This window comes from Ursus maritimus, unplaced genomic scaffold (assembly GCF_017311325.1).
Source record: "Ursus maritimus isolate PB19 unplaced genomic scaffold, ASM1731132v1 scaffold_32, whole genome shotgun sequence".
NCBI classification, from domain to species: domain Eukaryota; kingdom Metazoa; phylum Chordata; class Mammalia; order Carnivora; family Ursidae; genus Ursus; species Ursus maritimus.
The window spans coordinates 7,713,521-7,728,487 of NW_024425786.1; the positions used below are offsets into that span (position 1 = coordinate 7,713,521).

General features: G+C 62.7%; 1 protein-coding gene across 1 annotated transcript in view; it reads right to left on the reverse strand.

Annotated features, from left to right (window-relative positions):
- Nucleotides 1–9,119: 9,119 nt before the first annotated feature.
- CASZ1 (castor zinc finger 1) overlaps nt 9,120–14,967 on the reverse strand; it is a 26,268-nt gene continuing 20,420 nt past the window's right edge. The window contains 5 exon segments of the mRNA XM_040645539.1: nt 9,120–9,243; nt 9,245–9,451; nt 9,493–10,225; nt 12,897–13,038; nt 13,225–13,376. Coding sequence (XP_040501473.1) covers nt 9,120–9,243; nt 9,245–9,451; nt 9,493–10,225; nt 12,897–13,038; nt 13,225–13,376 — 1,358 coding nt within the window.

Consider the following 14,967-nt stretch of genomic DNA (forward strand, 5'->3'; position numbering starts at 1 on the left):
AGGCGGGGGCCCCTGAGCCCCGGCTCCCGGACAGAGGTCTCGTCCAGGGCGTGTCTGCTGAGCCTCTTAGCTAACCCAACACCGTGCATGACAAGAGGTAGTTTCGTTACCTGGCTCCCGCTCCTCCGTGGAGGAAGGGCCGCGTCCGCGTGGTATCTGCCGTCCCGCCTCCCTCCTGTCCTGCCATGGCCTCACAAGGGGCCGGGGGCCATCTTGTCATGTTTCCAGAAGCCACGGCCCCGTGCTCTTCTCTCCCAGCCGGGGCCTCCCAGGGCCCCACAGCCGGGTCTCGTCCAGATGATGCTGCCCCCGTGCACTGTCCCTGCCCCACGTGCCCTGTCGTCCTTCCAGACAAATGAAATCATACTGCACTTCGGCCCTCCTCGCTTGCTGCGTCGTGACTCAGCTAACCCCGTGGCGAGACGCGGTTCTCACTCCCACGTAGGAGCCTGGCGTCAGGGCCTCCCTGTCTCCCTTCCCACCCGGAAACACATGTTCATTGTGTGGTCAGGTGTAGGTTTCAGAATATAAGATACTACTGTATATAATTGTAATAAATACGAGTTGTCACTATTTAATTCCTGCCTCTGGCTCCCTGTCTGCTCGTGGTACCCTGTGCCCGGAGGCGGGGCCCCCAGGGCTGTGCCAGGTGCGCCCTGGGGGCGGGGGCCGGGTGGGGGCCGGCCTGGGCCGCCCTGCTCTTGGGCCCGGCGGGTGGCGGTCCCTTTCCCGAGGCGGTTTCGCGAGCTGCTCACTGCGAGCTGGAGGGTTCGGTCCTCGGTGCTGAAGGGCGACATCCTGATGCAGGAGGAGACGGGACCTCATGTTACTGTATATAGACCTGGTGTTGAGTGTGATGAGCTCTCCTTCCTTAAATGGATGAATGTGCTCCCAGGAGAGCGTGTGTCTCGCTCTGTCTTCCTCCCCCGTCTCCTGCGCTCCCTCCCTGTCTCCGTTAACCTTCACACAGCGTTCAGCTGCGCCCAGAAAAACAGCGCACGACCCTCCTTCTGAGGAGCCCCCGCGCCCTCAACCACCCCCCCCCTGCTGCGGCCAGGCGTGGGGACAGAGGGCACGGCCACCTGCAGGTGCCTTGTGTAGATACAAAGTGGGGACACAGTGCAGGGCGAGCGGCCGTGGAGGCGGAGCCCCGCAGCGCGGCGTGTCCCCCTGTGGGCGCGGCGGCCTGCTGACCACCGTGCACGCGCCACCGCCCGGCCTGGCGCCCGCCAGCACCCCTGGGGAAGGAGGAGGCCGCCGATCGACGGGTGAGAGACTCGGCACTGGGGCTGTTTTGTCTCAGAAGACATTTCTTCTCCTGCCTAGGCCCCTTTTGGGGGCTCAGAGCCCAATCCCCTCCCCGCTGCTGCAGACCCGTTCCTGGCTCCATGGCCCAGGGCACCATGAGGGCGTCAGGTGATGGTGACTCAGCTCTTCCTGACCCTCCTGAGTGTGCAGCCCTCTGGCTGACTCTCAGGTGTCACCTTTGATGCTCATCATCTCCCATAACATCCCTGTGGTCCCTTGTCCCCACCATGTGCTCCCTAGAGCCAGGCAGATCCTGCATTGAGAGTTCGCCCCCCCCCCCCACCGGCCTCCTTGCTGCCCCCGAAGCAGCCAGGCTTCTCAGTCTGCTGGGGCTACCAGCCTGTCCGGGCCAAGGACTCCCCTGAGTCGGGGAGCCGGGAGGGCAGACCTGAGACAAATGAGCAGAGGGCTGGAGGCCTGGTCCCAGCCCTCAGCCTCCGTGGGACGTGGCCGGAGACCCGGCTGCCTGCTGTCTGACCTGCTGGGCCACCACCTCTCCTCAGTGAATGGAAACCCCAGGTCCTCGGTGGGTGCTTTGGGGTCTCCCCATTCAGGTCTTCAGCTTGGTGACCGCTGGTCACCGTCTCTAACTTGGTCTTGAACTTCGCAGGGGTCCCTCCGGCGGCACCAGAGGGGGACAGCAGAGGGCAGAGCCTGGGGTGGGGCTGGCCAGAGCGGTCAGGGTGGGTGCGCTGGGCGGCGGCCCCCCAAGACGCCGTCGCCATCCCCAGCCAGGGGCAGTGGGGTTCAGTGGGCCGGCGGGGCCCTGGGGCTCATGTGCGGGGAGGTGGGGCAGGAAAACTGGACCTGGAGGCCTTTTGCCCTGTGGGTCCTGAGCTCCAGTGTCAGCTTTTGAGGACAGAGTCTGGCGAGACTTCAGGGAGGGAAAAAACCCCTCCCCAAAACGGCGTGAGTGCTGCCCTAATAAAGGCAGCTGCTGGACGGAGGGAAAACAGCCCTTTGAAAAAAAAAAGCCTTTCATTAGAAAAATAATGCATTTCATCCAAATAAGGTAAAAATATTTGGAATGGGGCAGAAGTGAGCAGCAGGCAGCGCCCGTCAGGCCTTTCTGGAAGGGGGAAGATTATTAAACTCAATGACAATGTAGTTTTGTAAAGTGTCTTTTAGGAAAGAAGCAGCCCCAGCTCTGGGAGGCTGCGGGGCCGCCCTCCTGGCCCCGAGGTCTCCCCAGCCGCCCCCCTGTGACTCCTGGGCTCTGGCTCTGCTGTGGCTGAAGCCCCCCTGGCCAGCCCGGCCTGGCGTTGGCACTGCTCCAGGAGGCTGCTCCCCCACCTGCCTGCCCAGCCTCCTGCGCTCCGTGGCCCTGAGCCTTGGGGCTGGGAAGGAGAGCTTTCTGGGGGCGGGAAGGGGCTGCAGAATTTGCAGCGTTCGGTGTTTTTCATATTGTGGAAGCACATTGAAGAGGTCTGAAAAGTCCAGTCAAAACAAAGGAATAGCACAAGATCTCCCCTCCTCTCCATCTGGGTTTGTGGCTGTGCTTGCTTTTAATAAAGACGGGAAGCTCCTCACCTAGAGGTCCTGTGACTTGTCTCCCTGAAAGGGAGTCATGTGTCTTGGGGGGCTCACACCAAATGCGAGTGGAGGGGTCCTCTAGAAGGTTCCTCTCCCACCCTTGACCTTTGCCCATCCAGGAGCACTGAGGTTGGTTCTGGGGTCTGGTCCCAGAACCTCCCTCTCCTCTGGTGACTGCCCCAGCCCTGCCCCGGCCCCTGCCCTCCTCCTGCCCCAGAGCCCAAGAAGGAGGAAGGGCAGGCAGGAGTCATTTTCCGACAACCCTATCCTCAGGAGTTTACTTACTGCTCAGCGTTTCTCCGTCTGTTTGTTTAAGCTAGTTTCTGCCAAGGCACCCAGGGAAGAGGGTCGAAGGCTCCAGGCGGCAGATGTGAAAGTGCTGGTGAGACCCTGCAGGTGTGGCTCCAGCCTCAGGTGAAGTGTTCACCTGGGGGTGGACCCCAGTCCTGCCCCTGCTCCTTTGCCCTGCACAGCTGTTTCCCACCCAGGGATCAGCCACCTCTGCTGGGGGTGGGGGGACAGTGGGGAAGAGCCACTGGACAGACACCCTCAGGGTGTGGTGCTGACATGGGACTGCGACCCTGTCCATGTGAGGGCCTGAGCCCTCGGGGCCCCCCACCCCACTCCAGCATTGTTGGGTGCCTTTCACCTGAATTATGAACAAACCTTAGTAGTTATTGAGCACTTGAAAGTTCAAGCTCTTCTAGAAGAAGAGAGAAGGTTTTACTGTTTCGTAAGGGGAATGCCTGAAGCCTCTCCTTGCTCCCTGACAAATCCTGGAAAGATCTTTCTGGTGGCGGCCACACTTGCAAATCCACCCCGTAAACTCAGGTGCCGGGCCCTCTGCCTCCCTAGCCAGCGGCCCCGGGAGGGTCGTTTCCGGGCACTAGCAGTTCCTGGGATGCCTGAGGGATCCAGGGGGCAGCCCCCAGGCTCGGGGGGCGGTGGGGGCTGCCCTGGCCAGGGCTGAACAGGTTTTTTGGCGGGGAGAAAGCTTTGGACTTCCCGAGGCCATGCGTCTCCCCCTGAGCGGCCTGGGGTGCGGGGCTCACAGCAGCAGCAGCTGGGCCAGGCTGCTCCAGGCACCATCGGCCTGGTGCTGGCTGCAGGCCTCCTGGGAGCTGCTTCCTGTCTGGCCCAGGAAGGTGGGGCAGCTCCTCCCAGCGAGGGTGGCACGGGCCTGGCCCCGCAAGGTCCCCAGGGCTCCAGCCCGTCCGAGGGGCCCTGCTGTCCGCCCTGCTTCCTGGAGGCCTGACCCGGGCCTTGGGGCAGCCACCCTTTATCCGCCACCCGTTGTGCCCTGGTCCCGGGCCAAGACCGCCTGTGGGGCCGGGGCCACCTCGTGGAGGCTGGCGAGCAAGCCGCCTTTGCCCGGGGTTGGGGCATGCTGGCGACCGGGCCCAGGGAGAGGGCCGGCCTGTCCCCGGGTCCTGGTGGGCCTGGGGCAAGGCTGCTCGTGAATGCCGGGGCCCGACTCCCATGGATGACTCAGCCGCTGGTAGCACCCAAGCCGGGCCAGGTCTGTGGGAGGCGGGCAGGCCGCTGAGCTCAGCGTGAGCCTGAGCAGCTGGTTCTGGCTCTTTCCAAGAGGTTACAAAACTCTCGAATTCGCCCCAGTTTGGGCGTAGGCGCACCGCCCCGCCGCGGCTCCTTAAATCCAAGAACGAAGAGTGTTTTACTGCATTTCCTACTGAGTCCAACAAGCCATAGGGAGTGTGGTGGGGCCCGGGCCCACTCTGCACTCCCGGTGGGGGGAGGGGGCGGTTTGCAGCTGCAAGCCCCTCCCTCTTGCGGTGGGGGACCTGGTCGCAGTGGGCACTGGCTCCTGGTGGGTGATGTGGTCACTTCTCTCTGCTCTCATCTGGGGCAGCGCCTGGGACTCAGGGCAGTGAGCTGGCCTGGTACAGCATCCTGATGGGTCACAGACCCTTGTCCCCCTTAGGCTGTTTGGGGGGGCACCTCGAGACCCAGTGCCCCCCTCCCTGGGCCCGGTCCAAGGCCCTCCTTATCTATCCCCCTCGGCCCCGGTGCCTGCCTCGTCCTGAGTCTAGCTTGGAGGCTGGCTCTGCCCACAGCTAGGCTGGGCCTCCCTCCCGTCCACTGTGTGTGGGTCTGCCGAGGTCCATTTGGGCCGGGAAGACCTGGGGGCAGCTGGCGAGGGGGCATTTGTGCGAGGGGGGGTCATCTGCTCTGAGTCGCTCCTCCCTCCCCTGGGCCCCTGGAGTCCCTGACAGGCAGCTGACGTTGGAGCCCTTGAGAGCTGGCCCTCCAAATCCTCTGTGGGCCCTGCCCCCCTGCCCCCCGCCGCAGCACCCAGAGGCGGCCCTGTGGTCACCCACTCACCCAGCTGAGGCCCGGGCTTGGCTCCGCGCCGCCCCTGAGGCCCCATGGGAGGGCTGCTCGGCCCACCAGGGCCTGTGAAGCTCCAATAATGGTTTTAATTTGTTGAACTTGTGTTTTATCCCATAAATTAGTCACTGTTTTATTTAACAGAATCGAGATATCCACAAACAATAGGCGAGTTCCAACTTGAACATTTTAATAAGACAGAAAAAAGTATATATTTTCGCGTCTGTTACAAACATATTTATGTAAATAGCCTGTGGGCTGCGTTCCAGGAAGAAAGAAGAAAAGGAAAGGCCTTCTGTGCTGGGGCTGGGTAGGAAAGGCGGCTTTTGTGGTGGGAACGACACCGAGCAGGATGCTGGGCGGGTGCAGACCCGGGAGACTTGGAGGGAGAGGCAGCCCCTGCGCCTCTCCTCCTGCTGGCCCTGGCCCTGGCCCTGGCCCCGGCCGGCTGCTGCCCAGCCAGGGGAGCGGGGCGCGGTGGGGCCTCACCTTCCCGGCCCCTGGTTTCCGCCTCAGGAACGTGGGTGTGCTCAGTGCAGGGCCGTGACACGCAGGGAGATGCTCCTCGGAGTGGAAGAACGTGGTGGGTCCCACACACGTCCCTCCCGCGCGGGGCTCCGGGATGCCTTGACCACCTGGAAGGAGGTCGGCTCAGGGCACGGCTGACAAGGTGGTGCTGAAGATGAGGGTTAATGGGGAGTGGGTGACCATGTAGAAGTGTCAGGGCGAATGAGGCATGAGGCCTGCACTCTGGGCCAGGCTGATGGCGGTGCTACCACCACCCACACTTGCGAGGTAGCCCCCCAAGGGGCCACCAGGGCCTGCAGCCCAGGCCTGGGGTTGGTGGCTGCGGACCTAAGAATCAGCCCCCTCTGGCTCTGCCCCCATGTGCTCTGGGCAGGAGCCGAGCCAGCATCCGGATCAGATCCGGGTACGCGCCGTTCCCAGCCCAGGCAGGTCCCTGCAGGAAGGAGGAAGGAGCCGAAGGAGGAGGCAGAGGGATGACCCTGCCAAGCGCCTGCCCAGTAGCCCTGGCTGCCAGAGGCCGGGGCTGGCTAGGGTCTCGGGGGGCCCGGAGAGCCCATGGAGCCTTTGCCTGAGGCCAGACGCTTCTGTGCCAGTCGGCTGTGCCCTCTGGCAGCCCCTGAGCCTCATGCAGGGGCTTCAGGCAGGTCTTGGGAAGGAGGCCACCCTTCGGGTGGGCAGGGCCTGAGCTCCCCGTCAGTCCTCAGCAACCTGGAGGAACGTGGCCTCATCCCCGGGTGATACTGTTCTGCCCCTTTCCTGCCTGGGTTGAGGGGTGAACGACTCCCTCCACTCTCCCCTGGCCCACAGAGCCCGGCCATGGCCCTGCACAGCTGGATCCCCGCCAGCCACTTGGGGCTGATTTTAAAAATAAAAGATAACTTGATAGATTTTTTTCCAGTTTTTATTGAGTGAAAATGTCAAACCTTGCATCAGTCATGCAAAAAAAAAATCAAATAAATAAAACACATATATTAAATTTCTAATAGCACTAAATTCAAGTGGAAAAATATTCAGTTAACCAGGTGCCGAGGAGACCAGATTCAAGTAATCAGAGCACACGCTGTTCAGTTCGGTTTTCACGTTCTGCATTTTTCGTCTCAAAACCTCTCTCTATATCTCTATATCTCTATATATGTATATACATATAGATATAGACACATATGTGCATACATTATTTTATATTTATATATATACACATACATAGTTATAAAACATTAAAAAGAGCATTGGTGGATCAAGCATTGTTTTCCCCACAGAAAGAAAATAAAACAAAAATTACACATTAAAATTCAAAATGAGCTAGCAATGGCTTATAGTCCTAGTGTGCAATATGAAGGTTACAAAAGGCTAGACTTCGCACTGTCGGCATCTTCGATTTTCTTTTTTCTTTTTTTTCTTTTTCTTTTTTTAATTTCGCTACATTGAAAAATGTTTTTGTGTTTTGTTGTTTTGTTGTTGTTTTTTTGTTTGTGTTCCTTTACAAAACCCCCTCCACACGCCCAGCGGTTCTGCGGTGGGGCGCAGAGTCTGGGCCAGTGCGCAGCAGCAGCAGCGGGGCCCACAGAATTCAGGAGGGTCTGGTAGGGGCTGTTTAGACAACGGCTTGCTGCCTGTTGAATCGGTCCGCTGACCGCTCCTCCCTCCCTGCTCCCTCTCCAGTGCAGATGATCCTGGCTCTCTGGCTGTGGGCAGCCAAGAGGGGACACACACACACACACACACACACACACACACACACACACACGGACAAAAAAAAAAAAAAAAAGAACCAGCGCCCCCTGCCATCGGGTGGGGCTCCCCTTGGTGATGTGTGGGGAGGCGGCTCTGGGTGACAGGCCTCCTCCAGGCTGGGCTTGGCTCTCTCCCTGTGGCAAGTCTCAGGGTCCCACCTGAGCCAGGCTGGTGGCCAGGACTGGAGACATGGGAAGCTCGGGCAGTCTGCCCTCGTCCCTGTCGCCATCACAACCACTGGCCACCTGGTGCCCCCCCCAGAAGCTGGGCTTGGTGACCTCGTCCACTCCGGGAGGGGGGAGTGTTTTGCAAAGGGAAGCAAATCTGGGTGGGTTGCACCAGGAAAGAAGCATCCCAAACAAAAAAAAAAAGAAAGAAAAACAAACTGGAAAAAAAAAAAGCCCTATAAAGCCACACGCATAACCAATAGAGAAAAACTCAAATGTTAACTACAAACTTGTATCAACAGTAATAGTCCTTTTTCCTTGTTTCTACAAAATTCAAGTTAAAAGTTGGAATCACGCAGCTCCCGCCAGTGCTAGTGTAAAGACAGACAGCCTCAAACTGGTAAGGCCTCTAAAATCAATTCGAAACGAAATCCCACGTGAGCGATTGCACTCGGTCTCCAACCTCAGGGCTGGTCCGAGGCGGGCCTGTGCTCTCGCGGCCCGCCTGCCTTTTTTTTTTTTTTTTTGTTCTATGTAGAATAATAACCTTTACAGGAAAAATACTGTACAACTTTTTCGCATTTTTCCCCCCATTTTGAATATTAAAGCCCCAAACAGTGGTATCTTTCCTGTTCCCACCACGTGGGTGGCTGAGACCTCTGCAAGGCCCAGCACCCCAGCACCGGCTGCTCTTGGGTTTGGAAGCGGGACCCAGCCTCGGCCTCCCCCGGGGAGAGTCCGGGGCCTGGGAGTCACCGAGCGGCAGGCCGAGGCGCGCCTCCTCCGGGCTCCAGCCCTCGGGAGCAGACAGCAGGGCCCCGGCCTCCCGGCTCGCTAATTCCGCGAGGTTCCCTCCGCAGTCCCTGCAGTGTCGCCGGCGCTGCCGCCTCTGCCCCGCCCCCGCCCCCCCCAGGGCCGGGAGGGAGGGTCTTAGCTGCATGAATAGAAGGCCCTGCCAGATGCTACTAGGGCCCGCCTCTGGGGGTGAGGGGTGGGGGTCGCGGTGACCCCCAGCGCCCTTCCCAGTCCTGAGCAATGAGGAATCCCACCGGCGTGGTCGTGGGGCCCGGGGTCCGGCCGCGGGGAGGGGCGCGCGGGGCGGCTGCCCGGTGTCTGCGCCCGCCTCGCCCTCGGGGTCCCCTGCTCCTCGGTCCCACCCGGGACAAGAGCACCTTCTGTTTCCCTGAAGAAGAAGATCCCCGAAGTGCAGCCAGAGAAGGGTCGCTCGCAGCCTGTCAGCTGCACCCAGCTAGCCCTGCGCCGGGCGAGGCAGCGCCAGGCACCAGAGGGAGGCCCCCGCCTCTGTCCTGAGACGGACTCGGGGTCCGGAAGCACCGGCGGGGCCGCCCCGAGCCCGGCAGCGGGGGCGACCGTCTCGCTCTGGACCGAGGGCAGCGTTACACATAAATAGCATCTCTTACAAAAGGGATCGCAGCGGCCACCACGGCAGGGGGGAAGGCGAGGCGGCCCCGGCCCCGGTGCCCGCGCCCCCCCGACGGCCGGCTAGGGCGAGGCTGCGGCGGGCGCGGGTGCCGCCAGCTCCGGGCTCCGCGCCCCGGGCCCCGCCGCCTCGGGCAGCGACTCCTCCGAGTCGGTGCGCCTGGTCTCGCGCTCGTGTGCGTCTCCCGTCCTCATCGTCATCGTCCTCGTCGTCGTCCTCGTCGTCGTCCGCCTCCTCCTCGGGCAGCTCCAGCTCCTCCTCCTCGTCCTCCTGCGACGACTCCCCGGTCGGGGGGCCGGGCGCAGGCGCGGCGAGGCCGTCGCGGGGCCCGGGGCCATCGGGCGGGCCGGGGTCCCTGGGGTCGCCCGCGTTCCCATCCCCAGCCCCCGGAGCCGCCAGCAACGGCAGCGGCGGCGGCGTGTGGCTGGCCGGCGGCTCAGGAAGAGCAGGGCGCCCCCGGGTTCGGCGCCCAGCGACAGCGCGCCGTCCAGGCCGACGGCGGGGCCCGGGGACGCGGCGGGTGGCTCCCCGCGCTCCTGCTTCTCGTGCTTGCGCTTGTGCGAGTCCATCTGCGACATGCCCACCACCGTGTGGCGGCAGCCCGGGTAGGTGCAGTGGAAGTGCGAGCACTTGAGCTTGTACTTGCAGTCGGGCACGGCGCAGTCGGCGCTCGAGCTGAACTGGCAGAAGCCCGCCGCGCTGATCACGTCCTGCTTGCCATGGTGCTTGCGGTGCGCGGTGACCTTGGTGCTGTCGGTGCAGCGGAAGCGGCAGCGCAGGCAGTGGAAGTGCGTGCTGGTGCCCGAGAAGGGGCAGTCGGCGAAGTGGCAGCTGAGCGAGGCCTTGAAGCGCTTGAAGTCATCCAGCACCAGGTTGTCCACGCGGTCGTGGTGCTGCGCGTGCTTGTACATGTGTGTGCGCCCGCAGAACTTGTAGCCGCAGTTCTCCCGAGTGCAGTGGTAGTGGGTGACCTTGAGCGAGAACTGGCACGCCGCGTCCTTGCAGTCCTCGTAGAGGTCAAAGCGCCGGAAGCCCTCCAGCATCATGCCCTCGTCCAGCATTTTTCGCGAGGAGGCCGTCTTGCGCCGCTTGCCGAACGGGGACATGTCCTCGATGATCCAGAAGCGCTTCTTGGCCCCAGAGGCCGTCGGCATGGAGATGGTGTTCCCTGGGGTGGGGTGGGGTAGGTCAGTGTCCCTCTAGGCACCATTCCCAGGATTGCACCCACGCCCGGTCCCCCCCCCCGCCCCGTCCTGGCACCGTGGCCAGAGGGCGCCCCTTGGGGTCAACTCCTTGGCTTCCCTGGGGCTCTGGGGGCCTCTCCCACTCCCCCTTCCCAAAAGAGCCGGGGAGCCCCAGGCTTCCCCTTGCGTCATCCCATGTCTGCAGGACGACCGCACAGGCATCCGTCCGGGGTGGCAGAGCAAGCAGCTCCAGGGGATGTGGTGGCTGCTTCCTGGCCAGTTTGGGTGGGAAGTGAGGACACGTCCTGGTGCTAATTGAAGCTGAAGGGGGAATCTAGGTCGGCAGAGTATAATTACCCGGGTTGGATGGGGGCCAGGACGCCATCACAGACCCACCTCTAATGAGGGACAGGCCAGCTCCTTCTCCGGCTGGCTAACCAGTTTCTCCAGCTGCCCACCTGTCTGCACATGGGACCAGCCTACTTGCAACAGGGATGCCAAGCGCCCCGGGGCTGTTTGGGACTGTAACTCCCTGCCCCGAGGGACACCTTCCCCTTCGTACCAGAAGGTTCTTTAAGGTCTTGTTGGGGAGAGGGCAGCTCTGCTGAGGGGCCAGGGCTGCAGCAGGGGCTCAGCCAACAGATGGGTGCCCACCTGTGCCCTCCCTACTGGATCCGGCTCCTTCCCTACACTTAGGATGCCCCATTGCCAGGGCTGCCTGACCGGCAGTGTGGTTTTGCGTCCGCTACCCCCTTGCTGGGATATGACGTGGCCCCCTACTGCTGCAGGGTCAGGGGCGAGCAGCCCCCTGGCGTGGCACGGGCCACTGGGGAAGGGGCAGCAATCCTAGTGCTCCCTGCTCCACACCCTAGAAACCAGAGAGAAAGCTTCAGGGCCCGGCCCTAGCCAGGGTCAAGGGTGGGCAACCTCCAGCCTTCTCCCACGTGGCTGACCTGTTCAGCCCTCCCCGATCCTGCCTAGAACACCCAGCCTCCATGGCGCCACTGGGCTGCATTGTCCACTAAGGGAGGACACCCAGTCACCCTTAGCAGGTGAAACCAAGGTCTGCCATGGGGTGGGGGTGCCCAGCAGAGGACAAGGGAGGGTCTGGGGCCTGGAGATCCAGGTGGGTGAGGAGTGGCTGCTGTCACAGGGGTCTGTCTGGTTATGCCAGTGACAGCTTTCCATGGGCTGAATTCCACAAGTGGGGGGCCCTCTGCCCTGCTCTCTGCCGTGCCCCCAGGCCTGGCACAGTACTGGCCCGGCTCTCAGGCAGAATGTGAGGCACAGATGAGTGAGGGGAGGCGCAAAGCTGGGGTGATGAATACTGCAAAGGGGTGGGGAGGGGAGGGCAGGTCTCATCCCTGCAGGACAGTAGATATTGGGGGCGGTGAGGGGTGGGACCAGGAGGCACCTCTGTCACGGAGCACCGCCTGGGACCTGGGCCACACAGACTCCCGCCCTCTCCTGCCTGGCCCCAGGGATGGGGGTTCAGGCTGAGCAGGGGTTGCGAGGAGCTGTCCGCGGGGCAGAGACTAGGCTCTCTGGTCTTTGGGGGGGGGTGCTGGGCGGTGAGGGGTGCAATGTGGCCCTGTCCTCGGCCCAGCAAGGCCACAGAAAAAGGTCAGGTCCTGGATCACGGCCTCAAGGGTCCACTGGGGTGACAAACACTGGCGAGAAGACGTGTGCGAGTTACCTGCGGCATCCTGAACTAGGGGGACGTCACTTTTTACTGGAGTTGGAGTGGCAGTGGCGGGCGGGAAGCGGGGTGGGCTGCTGACAGGGTGGCCCAGGCCCCGAGTGGCTCCGAGAGTGGCACTGAGCAGAGAGTATGAGAGACAGGGCGGAGAAAAGAGGCATGGGAGGGAGGGGAGGGGCGCCCGGAGCACGGCCGCCGAGAAGGATGGGGTCAGTGGGGGCCGCGGAGCCACGTGGGCAGCCTCGTCGCCAGCGGCAGCAGGAGGAGGAAGAGGAGGAGGAGGAGGAGCCGGGCAGCCTGGAGAGGGTGGAGAGAAGCAGAAAAAAAAAAAAAAAAAAGAAAAGAAAACCAAAACAAAGAAAAAACAAACAAAAAAGAACCCAAATGAGAAACCCAATGGCAGAAGCAAGTATGATATGAAAACATGTGGACAGAGGAGGAGCAGAGAGGCGCCAGGAGAAAGTGGGGAAGGAGGTGGCAGGGGCAGGAGAGAATGGGAGGGGGAGACTGTGCAGGGAGAGGTCACGGGGGGCGGGGGGTGCTGTGGCCGAGTGGGAGGGTGGGCCCGGTGCCTGGGTCCCCTGGGCTCTGGCAGGTTCCCGGCCTACCTGCCCTCCTGGCAGGGGGGTGGGCTGGGGCTTGCTGCTCTGTTCGGTTAGCGCTCAGAGAGGACAAGCCGGGGTCCTCTCCTGGAAACTGAGGCCAAGGGCTGAGTGCTGGCAGGAGGTGGCCTCCATGACCCACATCCCACAGACCCGTTGGCTCTGCCACACCCAGAGGCTGGCTCTGTCCCCCTTTGAGGCCACTTGACCATGACCCTCCAGTCCTAAGTCGGACCCAGCAGTGCCTTGGGTCTCGGGAGGACGGGTGTGGCCCAGGCTGGAAGTTCCTGGGCCCCCGAGGTCTCTTCCTGGCCTGCTGCTTGGCCGTCCCGGGCTTGCTGGCCGCACACTCACCTGCCGCGGTGCTCTCGTTGCCCACAGGGGTGCTGGAACAGCTTCGGTCCATGGTGGACGACTCGGAGGACACGGCGCCCGGGCTGCAGCCGGTGTAATCCATGTACTCATCGGTCTCTGTGTCCATCAGGCTCGGGGGGCCCTGAAAGGAAGCAAGGGGGACCCTGAGGAAGCTGGGCTGGGGGCTGCATTGCCCCCAGAGGGGCAGGCTGTCGCTTCAGGGAGGCGAGGGCCCCCCACCAGGAAGCAAGAGCAGGGACGCAGGTAATGCCCTGTCGCCACCCCAGGTGGAGGAGGGGACGGCGGCCTGGCTGCCCGGGGCTCTCACCTGGGAGGGGGGCACACGATCGAAGTTCTTCCCCAGCATCCTCCGCATGTGCTTCCGGGCGTGGGAGGTCATCTGGTGCTTGAGGAGGAAGGAGAACTGGCAGCCCTCCCGGATGCAGTGGAAATGGCTGTTCACCTGGTTGTACTTGCAGCCTGTGGACACAGCCCCACCTGGCGTGAGCGCCCCGCGCCGGCCAACGCTCACCGCACCTGCTGCGCGGCGGCCGCGCTCTGGGCTCCGGGGCAGTGTGGCCAACCGGGCAGACGGCGTCGGGGACAGGGCATGCTCCCCACCCCACCCGTGGGGACATTCGTCTGAGGAGGGCTTGTACTCCACCCCACCCCCCAGGTGGCAGGAGGGCACGTGACGTGGCAGGCTGGGCCCCATCCCCTCCCTGCCCCTCCAACAGAGAGATCCTGGGGCTCCAGGGCAAGACCCTAATGACCCGTCTGCCAGGTCAGCCCCCTCCCAGCAAGCAAGATATGTCTCCATGTTTCCTCTGGGGAGCCCAGGTGCCTGTCCCTGGACCTGTTTAGACCTCTGCCCTGCCCCCACCCACCTCCGCTTGGCTCTGGGCTGAGAACAAACAGAGCGGGCAGGGCTGAAACAGTGTCGGCACAGGGCAGGTGAAGGCCTGCCCGTCGCCATGGCACTGGGGCTGGCCAGGTGTCTTATATCATCCCCCAGCTTTGTTTGGCCTCAACTACCACCCAGACCCCCCAAAGTTGAGTAAATACAGACAGCTACAGAGAACCCCGACACCCGTAAGCTGAGCCCGAGGACAGCATGGGCCACGGAATGTTGACATCTGTTGCCACGGTTACCAACCCTCTCCCAGGCCGTGAATTCTTTTTGAATTAATACTTGAAAGAAAGGTTTGTTTCCTGCCTTTTCTGGCAGTTGCCCTGAGTATCTCACCCTTTCCCTCTGGAAGGGCCAGTCTGCAGCGGCAGCGGCCCCACCTCTGCTCCCCCGAGGCCCTGCTGCTCCGGCCACCTGAGTCACAGCAGGCCCGGCCTGCAGTCCAGATGTCTGCCCCGCCCGCCTCGCGGCCACCTGCCTTCCACTCTCCCATTTGTTCCTGGCACATTCCTGCCCCACATCTGCAGGCCCGGGAACACGTGGCTCCATCCTGAGGCAGGCGGGTGGGCTCTGCCCTCTGCCCGCTCATCCCGGAGCCCCTCCCCAAAAGGCATCCCCAGGGCGAGCTGGGGCCAGGGAGTGTCTCGGGGGGCCCTGGTCAGGGGCTGTGGACGGCTTCCCAGCCGAGGGACCAGCTCTCACAGCAGACTCCGCTCCCTGGCATCTGCTGCGAAGCTCAGGGCCACGTGTGACCTCCCTCCTGGCCCCACGGCCACCTCCTTCTGGGTCACCCAGGTCACAGATGCTCTGGGCTGATCCACAGTGTACCTGCTCGTCCCACCGGATCCCCACCACCAAGCACGGTGCTGGCCAGAACAGACGCTCCAAACCCTTACTTCCACCGCCCGCCCCGCCCCCGCCCCCAGCAGCACGCGCCGCACGCAGCTGTTCCTCAGTAAGCAGCTGCTGCATGAACACACGAGTGGACGAAGCAGGGACCATCCTGGACGGAGCCCTTGTAGCGCAAGCCCTGGAAAGAGATCCCAGGGCGGGCCGCTGCGGGAGCTCCTGCGTTACCTGCACGGCCTCGAGGGGAAAGGAGAGAGCACCGGGTGCAGGGCCTGACTCTACCCATGTGGCGTTTCCCCGGGGGGGGGGGGG